The sequence below is a fragment of the Vigna unguiculata genome, chromosome 7 (genome assembly GCF_004118075.2).
Source record: "Vigna unguiculata cultivar IT97K-499-35 chromosome 7, ASM411807v1, whole genome shotgun sequence".
Taxonomy (NCBI): Eukaryota; Viridiplantae; Streptophyta; class Magnoliopsida; order Fabales; family Fabaceae; genus Vigna; species Vigna unguiculata.
The window spans coordinates 5625193-5639056 of record NC_040285.1 but is presented as its reverse complement, the minus strand read 5'-3'; the positions used below and the strand labels follow the sequence as shown (position 1 = coordinate 5639056).

At 27.0% G+C, this 13864-nt stretch overlaps 1 protein-coding gene and 1 pseudogene across 1 annotated transcript; one reads left to right on the top strand and one right to left on the bottom strand.

Moving 5' to 3' along the window:
- Positions 1 to 191: 191 nt before the first annotated feature.
- Positions 192 to 1376, bottom strand: LOC114190276 (F-box/kelch-repeat protein At3g23880-like). Its single transcript, XM_028079095.1, has one exon. It carries the CDS (start codon positions 1374 to 1376, stop codon positions 192 to 194), a length of 1185 nt encoding a protein of 394 aa, XP_027934896.1.
- A 4687-nt stretch (positions 1377 to 6063) lies between these two features.
- On the top strand, positions 6064 to 13603 carry LOC114190272 (annotated as a pseudogene).
- The last annotated feature ends 261 nt before the right edge of the window (positions 13604 to 13864 follow it).

Genomic DNA, 13864 nt, shown 5'->3' with positions numbered 1-13864 from the left:
CTATTGGGTTGAATTTAGTCACGAAAAGCCTATTTTATTTCATATGATCCTTAACTTGACAGTGTAGAACGATGCTTACACAACCCTTCACAGCACATTTATCGAACCTTCATAGCAGTGTAGTACTCAAGAAAGAAATGTCGGATGGCTTCCTCAACCACCCGTATCAGCCTTAGAAAACATAAGGCTACTTAATTCCTACACGGAAAAACCAAGCTCTGAACATAATCATAAGAGAAAAGAGACTGTTTGTTCTCGTTATAAATTTCGCGAACCTTTATTCTATTGTCTCTGATATTGCACAAGGTAAATTCTGCTTGCAAACCTGTATCTGCAAGCAGCACAACATCATCTTTCTCACGGATACAAATTATTTCCATGTAATGTCGACAGCAATAACAAGTTGAAGGACGATTCTTATAATTCAGCAACTTTGACCAAGATTTTTCATCACTGAAGTCCCTCTTTAGCCACACAAAAAAATTATCATCATGATGATGAGAAAGACACAAACAACCATTCAAAACCTTAAGCTCAGTGTCAAAAGGAGGGACTTCTAAAATGCCATCTGGCATAGAAAAATAACTACAAGTCTTCTTCTTTAGATCGTAACAAAATATTTCTAACTCGTTCATTTTAGTTCCTCCTCGTTCATCATCATCACTACAGCGGGATTTGGGATATACTAACCAATTTAAAGTCCCACTCACAAAAGCACCACAAGTTCCATGACTTTGAAGCCCAATCATAGGGGCAACAGCATCACAAGTTAAAGTATTTCTCCAACAAGTATCTCCTAAACAACAAACTCTTACTTCCAGTTTCTGCGATTGATTCTTATTATTATCCAATAGCACAACTTGGTAGGTGTCATTCCATTCATCATACCCAAATCCAAACATGAAAGGATGTTTATAATCGCTGAGATTAAGACGAATATGTGGAGAGTCTTTAGTCATGACCCTTGTTGTTGGATTCCCAATCCGAAACCAGTATTCTTTAAATTTATCTTCAAAACAAGAATCTTGTAAGCATACCAAGCCGTTGCAGGCACCCAAGATAGCGTAACTGCGGTTGAATGGGAGATGTTTGTGATGTAAAGTTTGAAGGGTGGATGATGGGTTGTCAAATAAATCTTGTACAGGACAAACTATGGCATAATCCCTTCTTTTGTCCCAGTCTTCAAAGGTCAATAGGATGTGAGTGTTTTTTGAAGACCTTTGAAGGTGAAGTTTCACAAATGCAGGATTTGTGACAAGATGGTGGAACCATCTTGAAACGCACTTGAATCGCAGGAGATCCTTCACAGGAAGCCACGACAAAATTTCCATGATCATATCTTGGGAGAGAACACAACTATTCTGAGGAGAAGACATTGATGCAGAAAAACCTACTCTACGTGCAAATATTTAACTGAGAAAGAAAAAAAGTGCATATTGAAAAATGGAGAAACAGGAAGTAAAACAAGTGATCACAATGAAGATGAAAAGTTGTTGCATGCTGCAAAATTTTATAGATAGAATGTCGACCCCACACACATTCAATTTTCTCAAGAAGATGAAGAAATACGATTGAAAATGATAATATCACACCCTACAAATTTTAACAAATTACATTAATATTTTTTACTACAATTTTCTCTTCTAACATAAAGTGTATTTTTTAAATGATTTTTGAATATTAAAAATGAAAAAAAATAAAAATAAAAAACTAATTAAAAAATAACACATAAAATTATAAGAGAAAGTTATCAAAATTTAATAGTCAAAAAATTGTTTTCCTTTACAAATCACTAGTTTATTTTAACAATACAACATTATACTAATCACTTTTGTCCATTGTTCTTTTTTTCTATTTTCTAAAAAAATAAAGAGATCCAAAAGAACCTCTTTCCCACTTTTAACTTTTTCTTTAATAATTCATTTCATATATCTTTTTCCCAGAAGCACACAAAAAAAATATTCTGTTAAAACTCGGAAATAAAAGTGGTTTAAAAAGGAAAAAAAATTCCATGGTAAGAAGTTGCTTTGAGATGTTTAAATCTGTTGGTCCCACACGCTTTCACTAAATGTTTAATACAAACGACCATTTAATGTTAACTGCATACCAATACAAACGTTCCAATTTATGTCATTATTAGACTATTCAATACAAATAGACTGCATTAATTTCGATAACTAATGCTTTTAAAGAAATACTCAATTAAAACAACTATTGAAAGTTTTAAGAAAGAATATTTTCTTCTTCCCACACAAAATTCAAAGCTTGTATTTTTTTTGAGAATTTAAGAAAGAATATTTTCCTCTTTCCACACAAAATTCAAAGCTTGTGTTTGTGTTTGAAAATGAATTTAGGAAGTAAATTAATAGATTTGAAGATGATGAGAGTAAAAGTGGTGTTGCTTATATTTAAGGGAAAAATAGTAAATAAAGGAAAATAAGATGAAAGTTTATAAAGTTCAATAAATAATGAGATATGTTTGATAAATTAAAAAATATGTTTTAATTAAAAAAATGAAAGATTATAGTTTACATTTGGACATAAAAGTAGTTTAAAGTAAAAATGTAATTAATGTAAATTATGTTATAATAAAATGAGTTATAATTTAAAATTGATGAAATTAAATTCAAATAAAATAAAATTGGTAGAAATTAAGTTGAAATAGATCGTAGATACAGTACTAAAATTCTCATATTACATGAGAATTTTTATGTGAATTTTCTTGCAAATTTGTTAAAAAAATTTGTAAGAAAATTTTTTTTTCTGCTATTTTTTATTATAAGAATCTTAATTGACAACTTTCGTGGGTAATTATTTCTTACAAAATTATAAAATTCGTAAGTATTTCCTACAAAATTTGTTGCGAAAAATTTTATACAAAAGATTTTACAAAAAAATTGGCAGCAATTTTCTACAATTTTTTTTATAACAAAATTTGTAAGTATTTCCTGTAAAAAAAAATAAAACAAAATTAGGAGAAAATATGAATTTTTTTAGTAGTGATATATAATTTAAATAAATTATTATTATTATTATTATTACAATAATAATTAATAATAATATAATAATTATTTTTATTATTAGTATTATTAGTATTATTATTGTAATAATAATAATTATTATTATTATTATTATTATTTATGTATAGTGGAAAAGTAAAAAAGAATTGAGAATAAAATGGTATTTATGCACACACAATATTCACCCTCATCATGCTATAGTAAACAACTGGAAGCTCAATAATTTATATGATTTGTTTTGTATATGTGACGAGAAAAAAATTACATCTATTTAATTAATTATTTTTTATTTTTATAAATCAATCTTAAGGAAAAAAAAAGTTCAATATTAAATTAATTACCATTTAAATAACATGTCAAATGATTGCATATAATATATCAATCTCAAAAATTATTTTTTATCATTAATTACTCTTTTATCATTATTTTACCATTAACTGTATTTTAGAATATATATATATATATATATATATATATATATATATATATATATATATATATATAAAATAGAATTTTCATATTCTCTCTGTATATAATTTCTGTTTTTCCTTCTATTATATTTTAAAATTAAATAAATTATGTAAATTTATCATATATTAAAACTAATTATATATATATATATACATATATATATATATATACATATATATATATATATATATATATATATATATATATATATATATATATATATATATATATATATATATGTATATATATATGTATATATATATATATATATATATATATATATACAAACAAAAACTAATCATATATTAGATTAGAAGTAACTTTAGAACATATTACAATTTACTAATTTATTTTAACAACACAATATATTACAATCTATTTACTTTTTTCTGTACTAATACAATATTTTTATTTTCTAAAGAAAAATAGAAGTGTTTGCAATAATAATAATAATAATAATATATAAATAAATAAATTTGCCTATTTAATATATATATATATATCATATTTATATTTTACTCCTAATTATATTTTAAATTTTAAAAAATTATTCAATCCTTAAAAGGAATAATTTAAGTATCAATCATATCAATTATAGGAATAACTCTATAAAAAATTCTATGACAAAATTTTAGATCCTTGATATTACAGTTACCCATATATGATTCATCGTAGATATTTTATATTAACTATTTAATCTGTATCCTTTATGGATTACCATGTTATATCTATAAGACTCTTCGTATTAATTATAAGAGACATAAAATCGTTATTTCCTATCCTCTCATTATCTATTATTCCTTCTATCATTTTTCTTTTTCTGTTATTAGTTTTATTTAATAACAATATTATTATTTTTAAACAATAAAAGTATTCATTTTGTTTATTTTTCAAATGATAATACTCTGAAAATAAAGAAAAGAATATATTATTTTACTTATTAAAAAATTGTATTCATATATTGTATTTCATTAATTATTTTCAACATTAAAAAAGTATAAAACATATGTACTTTTTGTCTATATATACGAAATATTTATTTTCAAAATCATAATTTAAAAATATAATAAAAATAGATAATAGCAAACAAATTATGCACAAATTTAAACACATAATTACTTAAACCGTAAAATATATTATCCGCCCCCGCATATTTTATAGTAAAGTTTTTGTTTATACGTGTATATTAGAGATTCACGGACTAATACATTTACTAATGATCAATACAATTTACTAACAAAGAAAAATTAAATAATTTAAAAAAAAAAACTTTGCTTTCAAATTAAAAGTTTTTTTTTTTGTATTTTATAATATGATTTTTATTTAAAACTAAAATTCATAAATTTTAAAAAATGGATAATTTAATTATTTTCAAAATTAAAAGAAAAAAATTGTGTTGACTCGGTGAACTGAGAATTCTTATATTACTTGATGGATATATTAGGTTTTTCTAATAAATGGGTTGGCTTGGCTGGTAAGAAGATGCACGGAAACATCTATAATATCGGTATTGGTAAACAAAGCCTTACTTAGGAATTTCAACTAAAAAGGGGTTGAAATCTAGGATTGAGATGTTTTAATCTCTTTATCCATTTCAAAAATTTAATTTGATCTCTTAATGTTTTAAAAGTCTATTTTATTGTTGTTCAAAAATTAAATTAATAATGTTAGAAACCATTATTCTAATTCAAAAATCTATTTTATTGTTATTAAAAAATTAAACTAATGTTAGAAACCATTATTCTATCAGAAGATATGACAAAAGTCTCAATCTTTATTGAGTGAAAATCATCATGTATTGCATAATTTAAAAATTCATTCTAAATTATGTAATTTTCAAAATATAGTATGAATTACGTACATATTACATTCTACAATTTCAAATTCCTAATACGTCTAAACTGAGTAATCTAGAAATATATATGACGAATTATACAATTTTGAATTTATTTTTGAATTATGCAATATACTAATGAATTTTTATTACATAATAATTTGAAAATTGGTTATATATTTTGAGATCCAAACACTATTTGAATAATCTTAAATGCAGTTTTATATCATGTAAGTTGAAATGTAACACTATTCACAGTTCGGCCCTAAAATCCTATGGTATTTCTAAATTTTTGTTCATTCGTGTTGGTGTAGACATATTTCTAGTATGTATATGTTGCTGACTTAGTTTTTATATCATAGGTAAATTTCATCTTTTCAATTCTACTTTTTTGTTTTATAGATTGTGTTAACTGTCCAATCACTTACATTTTGAAATTAACGAAATTTAATATTTTATAATTACAAATTTGAGAATGGTTCTAGAAATATTGATTTAATCTTTAACTAAACTATTAATCAGAAAGTTGGAATAATTACAACTTTACAAAAATGGTAAAATTGGACAAGTGTTCATCGTTCTCATGTGGGAGAATTTCTAAGAAGAGTGGTGAAAATGAGAAAGTAAAGTTAACCAAAAATAGAAGATGAAACCATTGACAGCAAACCTTCATAGCAGTGTTGAATTAAGGAAAGAAATGGCTATTCTATTGTATCTGATGATGTTGTACCAAATAAAATGGTTTGTATATCTGTTTGCACAACATCATCATTCTCACGCATCAAGTTATGTGGAAAGGAGTACCGGAGACTGCAAGATCATTTCCGTAATCTACATTCAGCCACTTTGACCAAGATTTTTCATCACTAAACTTATGGAAAACATGAATTTTTAAAATAATTTTTTTAAAGAAAATTGAGTAGTGTAATGCTTAAATATATGATAAGTACTACTTTCAAAGGGAGAAGTAAAAAAATCAATTGTCTTTACGTAACATAAATAGAAGAAAATCATAAACTCTAAATTACTAGCTCAAACTCATTCCACCTTCCATTCGTTTATCTTTATTATACATCTAAATCTACTTCATCATAAGCTTCAATGCAACCTAACGATTATCACATGTGAAAATAGAACTAGCAACAAAATGTTAAGCTAATATAACAAATATTACAATCAAAGAATCATTAATATTATATATATATATATATATATATATATATATATATATATATATATATATATATATATATATATATATATATATATATATATATATATATATATCACACCAATCATCCGGTATCAGTTACTAAGACCTGCTCAAACCGTAGCAGTCATGGGAATCTCATCAGATATTTAAAAACACTCATGAAAATATATTCACACTCATCTAATCATTAACACAAAACATGATAATACATATCAAAACTCATACGACCACAAAAATATTAACATCCATAATCTGAATTTGGTATGCAAACTTCAAAGTTTCTCCCTATGTGTTTGAATTTACTCTAACTTCTCCTTCAATCTATTAAGGCACATTATTTCTCACCAAACATAACACTCACTCATTTAAATATTTGTAAGTTTTATTCTCACATTTAAAATTCTAGATATTCTTAAGAGATTTTATGCTGTCTTTCTAATAACTCTAAAATATCATATACATATTTTCCTACCTTTCTTTTTTTTTTTATTTCTTAGGAAATCTTTTTAAATCTCATGTATATAACCATATTCACCCACGTAACAAATCGTATATCTTTTCAATAAATCCATTTAACAAATAATCATCATATATAACTCATTTATAGTGCAATAATTACTTTATATATCCTTCAAAATAATCTCTTATCTTTTATATTCTAGAACATCATTTAAATAAAATAATAAATCTTTTAAAATAATAAATCATTACGTTTCTTATAATAACTTTCTAAATAAATACTTTTTAAATAATTAATGGTCACTTAAAAATATTTAACATCTTTTAACAATATCTCATAATATTTAACGACATATATATAATATCTTTTTAATTAAATAATTTTTAAACCATTTTGTCTTTTACTTTAAATATTTATTTAATCTCATTTATTTATTTTTCTAATTATTATAATTTTTTGGATCTCATATTCTCTTAACAAATAAAATTTTTCGTCCTAAAAAATGAAATTTCTAGAATGAATTTTATACAAAATACAAAATATTTTAAAACTGTACAAAATTAAATTAATATTTTAAAACATTAATTTGATCGTATAAAATCATATTATTAGTATCTATATCATATATAGATTAAATATTCATACAATTGTATAATTAGTTATTAAATTAAATAATTAGTTATTGTAATATATATATATATATATATATATATATATGATTTTTACATAATTTTATTTATTAATTTAATCACCATGAATAATCATATCATTAATAATAATAATATTATGATTGAAAAAATAAAAATAACTGAAACTTCCTAAAATTTCCCAATAATATTATAATATTATTTGATAGTTACGTTTGACGGATTTCACTCCCAGTCATTTCAGTATATATAGTTATCATTCCTAACATTAAATATATGCTATAAAAAGTAACAGAAACATATTCGTATATATTTATATATTTATTATGTACATTTAATAGATCTTGCTTCTACTAATATAAGCCGAAATAGAAGATACATAAATCTGAAACTTTTCCGATTCACAAGCTTAGAATATATATATATATATATATATATATATATATATATATATATATATATATATATATATATATATATATATATATATATATATATATATATATATATATATATATATATATCAACATTTCGAAAAATAAATACAGTTCACAGCATTTAATACCCATTAAATCTATTCAATTCTAAAAATATTAACAAATCAGCAACATCAAATAAAAAGAATATATTATTTATCAAAAAACACGTGTGAAATTATTTAACATCAAAATATTAACAAATTCGGCTTAAGTTAGCATAAGAAAACCCCTTTTAAATTTTTTGTTACATTATAGTTTTTTTATAATATATTTAAGTAATTATATTTTCTTATAAAAAAAAATCTAGGCATATAAAAATTCATTATTTTAATATATCAAATTAAAAGATGAGGATATAAAAAATTTGTTTTAGAATACTAAAACAAATTTTATTGAATATCAAATTTAATATGTTGATTATCTAATTTTACCTTTTAAAATTTGAATAACAATATACAACAAACTCCTTCACCCTCTTCTCTATTCGCTCGCTCCAGGGCCTCTTCAAATCTTTTCTCTTCTTCTCTCCATTTTCTACTACTTTTGACGTGGATTATCGTTCTCATCTCTTTTTCTCTTGTGAAGGTAGAGAACACAAAATGGTGATGAAGAGCAAGATTAAGAAAACCCAATCCCTGTTCTTTGTTTGATATCAGTAGCGTGCAATGATTTTAATTGTTTATTTTTTTTATTATTGTTGTGAATTTTTCGGGTTGCAGAGAGTAAGAGTAAGAGAGTTTCGTTGAAGAAGAAGTACAAGGTGATACGGAAGGTGAAAGAGCACAACAGGAAAAAAAGCGAAGGAAGCGAAGAAGCTTGCGCTGAGTGGGAAAAAGAAGGTTGAGAAGGATCCTGGTATTCCCAACGATTGGCCCTTCAAGGAACAGGAACTCAAAGCCCTTGAAGCTCGAAGAGCGAAGGCCATTGAAGAATTGGAGCAAAAGAAAGTTGAACGCAAGGAGAGGGTAATTGCTTTATCTTTATTAAACTCCACGTTTCATGCATTCATTTTTTTATTATTATTGATTATGATTTGTTATGTTACATGATAAGTTAAATGAATGTGTAAACCTTGTTCTTGTAGAAAGTGATTCATGGACAGTTGGGTTTTGATTGTTCTTAGTGAGAGAAGTGTAGGAATGATAGGTGGTGTAATGTGATAGGAAGAAAGAGATAGATGATAATGAGGGTGTTTGAATGTTGGTGTTTTAAAGTGTTTTTGATTATTATATCAGTATAGATTTATGTCCACGTCAAACTGGGGTGGGAAAGAGAAGAGTGGTGCGAAGGAAAGTGTCATTTGTGATTTCTGTTTTTCTTGCAGTTAGGAATTTACTATTCATTGCTTGTTTCAGGCTCATAAAAGGAAATTGGGCTTGCTAGAGGAGGAAGATGACTCCAAGTTGTTAGAGGATTCTAAAAAAAATAGTAATGATTTTGGTACCGCCTTAAAGACCAGAGGTGTGTACTTATTTGTAATTTCTTGACAGTTTGGTTAGTTTGAACTATCAAGTGCTTACTTGCATATGTTCTTACAATTGCTATTTTTGTTTTTAATTATTCCATAGATAGCTCAGATAGAGCCTTTTACAAGGATCTTGTTAAGGTCATTGAAGCCTCTGATATCTTACTGGAGGTTCTTGATGCCCGGGATCCTTTGGGGACTCGCTGTACCGAGATAGAAAACATGGTGATGAAATCGGGTCCTGATAAACGTCTGGTCTTGCTTTTAAATAAAATTGGTAGTTTACTGATCACATTTCATTTTGTCTGCTTTCTTCATTTTGTGGAATATTTATTTTTGCATTGGCTAATCATTTGACCCTTATAATAGATCTTGTCCCTAAAGAAGCTTTAGAAAAGTGGCTCAAATACCTTAAAGAAGAATTACCTACTGTGGCCTTCAAGTGTAGCACGCAACAACAAAGGTCAAACTTAGCATGGAGGAAATCTTCTAAGAAAGCCAAATCAAGCGATATTTTGCAATTAAGTGATTGTCTTGGAGCTGATACTCTACTCAAATTGTTGAAGAATTACTCAAGAAGTCATGAGGTAAAATTGCGATTTTCATAATGAAAATTTTGTGCTGAATCAGTTGCTTGTGAGTCATTTCACAGTTACAATTTTGGTTCCTGTATTGTGCTTCCCTCCATGGAATTATTATCAGATATATGATTGAGAATCCTTTATGTGTATGAGTGTGGTTTTTTATGTTTTTCCATGCATTCTAGCCTGGGATACTGTAAATTTATGGTCTTGCTAATGTGCATTGGATACACTATATTGACATGAAAATTATAGAATAGAAGATACCTTTACTGGAAAAGCAAACTTAAATGTTGAACCGAATATGAAATCAAAAGGTTTCGCAAATAAACTTATAGTATATAAACTTAGGGAGAAGTGAAGAGCATAACTGGGTTGGTTTTCATATTTTGGCACTTACATTTAGAGTCAATTTGAAGAAATGTTTGTGGGTGGATGTGTCTTGTGCACCGGCTCAGAAAGAAAAATAAAGTGGTAGATCACACTTTTTTTAACATTTTAGTAGAAATTAAAGTTATTATAAAAGAATAGTAATATTAGAAAAATATAAAAAATATTTAAAAATATAATATAATAATCTAATAGTAATAATAATAATAATATTTCATTAAAAAAGTATAAAAAGTTATTTACAGAATCATATAACAATAAAGTATTATATTATTTATAGATATTTTAATTTTTTTATTTAAAGTAAACTTGTAATAATAATAATGTAAACTTGTTACATATTCTCTTGACATAGACTCTCGAGTTTGACAACTTGTTCACATAATGATATCACCTCTAAATGGAACTTCAGAATTGTTGGCATTAATGTTCTCTATATTGTTGATGCATTTTTCTGAATCATCGTTTCTAGTGTAAGATAAGTATCAATCTTGTTAGATAGGGTTTCTCTTCTTACCTAGTTTTGTTTTTGCTATTTTATCTATTGAAAATACTTTGTTATCCAAACATTTTGTTTTTAAAATCAGAATAATAGAAATGTCGGTTTATGTCTAACTTAAATCTACACAAAAGAGTGAAGTTTGCACCTAGCTAAAAGCACGCACACCCAACACACAGACATATGTTCTATTTTAGTCATCTAGGTGACACTGATCTGACATTTTCCTTTGTTTGCTTTTGCATAAATGTACCAACATTTGGTCAATCACACAGCAAAGCTAAATGTAAAGATTTTAAGTTGGAAAAGTATGCTTTACTGTGCATCTTCATGGTTTATCGTTGCTACCTTTTGGGGGTTTTGTCATTTGATTGATTATCTATTTTCCCTGTTGTAGTTGTTTTTCTAGTCTTTATAATGTCTATTGCTTATCCATTAATTGTTTTGCTTTTTCTGCTTTTGTCCTTTAATTGTAGATCATTGATTTTGTTGTTGTTTTGCTTCCTTGTCTTGACAGATCAAAGAGTCAATAACCGTGGGTTTGATTGGCTTGCCCAATGTGGGGAAGAGTAGTCTTATTAATAGTTTAAAAAGGTCTCATGTTGTCAATGTTGGCTCTACTCCGGGGTTAACAAGATCAATGCAAGAGGTTCAATTGGACAAAAATGTTAAGTTGCTAGATTGCCCTGGTGTTGTTATGCTGAAGTCTCAACAAAATAATGCTTCCATTGCCTTAAAAAATTGCAAGAGGATTGAGAACTTAGAGGATCCAATTAGCCCAGGTATACCAAGTCATTTCCCCCCTCCCTTATTATCTGGTTATTCAGGTGTTTATTTGCATTAATTCAGTTTGAAATGAATGGTAGAAGATTTATAGGTATTTTATATGAAAAAAATAGTAAAAGAAAATGAGCTTGTGACATTGAAGAATTCTATTCAATTCTACACAGTTTGAAGTATTTTCTATTTTTTGGTGCATTTGGTTTGACTAGTGCCTATATATATAAGGGTGCTTTTTGTCTTTAAACATGTTATTTTTGTGCAAATTTCTTATCCCCTTTTCCTCCATTTTCTCAAATAGAATTACTTTCAATTATAAATTCAATTATTTTTAGAATCGTTCCCTCTTTACAACTTCCCTTTACTTTTGTGTTAACAATGATGGTGTGAATGAGGTTAGTAAGTGGGTCGCTGGGTGTGTACATTGTATTTTAATATATGGTTGTGTGTGGTTTGATCTAACCATTCTCCGAATGTCGGTGATAATAGCACCCTTTGGTTAAATCTTGTCACTTACCCTAGTTATAAAATGGGGTTTTGTTAGGTTTTAAAAATGCAACTGGATAGGTGATGTTATAGAACATTGGATTTTTTTATGCGTGAGCTGTTGGGTTATGCTTCCTTTTATGTTTTTTTAAAATTCTATGGTTGTTTTTATTTTGTTTAGATATAAATTAATGTTTGATTTAGTAATGAGAATTTTAATTTCCAAAACGCTTAGAAGTTTGCATGATACAATTATTTTATTTATGGAAAATCCTGATTTAAGCTGTACTGACTCTTGTTAAGTAAATTGAAAGACTTATTTCTTTTCTTTTAACTTGGCCAACGCAGTGAAGGAAATTCTAAAGCTCTGTCTGCCTGAGCAGCTGGTAACTCTGTACAAAATTGGCAGTTTCAATGTAGGTGATGCTGACGACTTTCTGCGGAAGGTAGCTAGAGAGAAGGGCAAACTCAAGAAGGATGGAATACATGACGTTGCTACTACTGCAAGAATCGTTCTTCGTGATTGGAACGAGGGTACGCATGCATGCAATTTCTTAAATTATGATCAGAGAACCGATTACTTTTCTGTGTTTTGAAGTTAAAATTGAGAAAGAACTAAACGCAGAAATTTCTCTGTTTGTATGTTTCAGGTAAAATTCAGTATTATACCATGCCCCCAAATAGGGATCAAGGTGAACCTTCAGAGGCGAAGATAGTTTCTGAATTTGCAAAAGAGTTTAACGTTGATGAAGTCTACAACAATGAATCTTCATATATTGGGAGCCTTAAATCTGTTGATGACTTCAATGTTGTTGAAGTTCCTTCAAGTCACCCTCTCAATCTTACTGAAATGATGTTGGAGGTTTGTTTCTTGAAACCGTTTAGAGAATTGACTATTGTTGATATCAATCGTATGTTGGGAATTTTGGTGTTTTCACACTTACTAATTAAAACATTCTCTTGTAGGATGACACAGAAACCAAGTCAGGTAACCAAGGCGAAGGTCCCAGAAATGTGGGGGAGGTGGATGAAGCCATGGAAGATGATGGTGGAAAGAAGAAGGATAACAGTGCAGCTAGTAGGCAAAATGAAAAATTATACACTGCAGACGGTATGCTTAATACAAAACTGAGGCGTGCAGAGAAGAACAAAAGAAGAAAGAATAAGAAAGCTTCAATGGATGCTGATTACGATTTCAAAACAGATTACTTCCAAAAGGGAGCCTCAATGGATTCTGAAGACAGCGAGAGTGAGGATGATGATGATGAACCAAATTGATGAATGATAAACAAGCCAGCATATTCATTATTTAAAGATGATATAATAAGGTTTTGCCTTTTCATTGGGTCTTCACATATTTATTATCCTTCAAATTTCTATAATAATCTTCTTCAAAAATTTAATAATGATACATCTCTTAAAATCCACTAAATTGAAAGGTGATATTATTTTTTCAATGTTTATAAACTACGTTCAAAAGTAGATAGGAAATTCATATTCCATCAAACATTGAGTCATGGATTTTAACTATAATGTGAA

What these genes read in the sequence shown, in the direction of transcription:
- LOC114190276 (XM_028079095.1), bottom strand. Translation starts at nt 1,376, where the DNA reads ATGTCTTCTCCTCAGAATAGTTGTGTTCTCTCCCAAGATATGATCATG.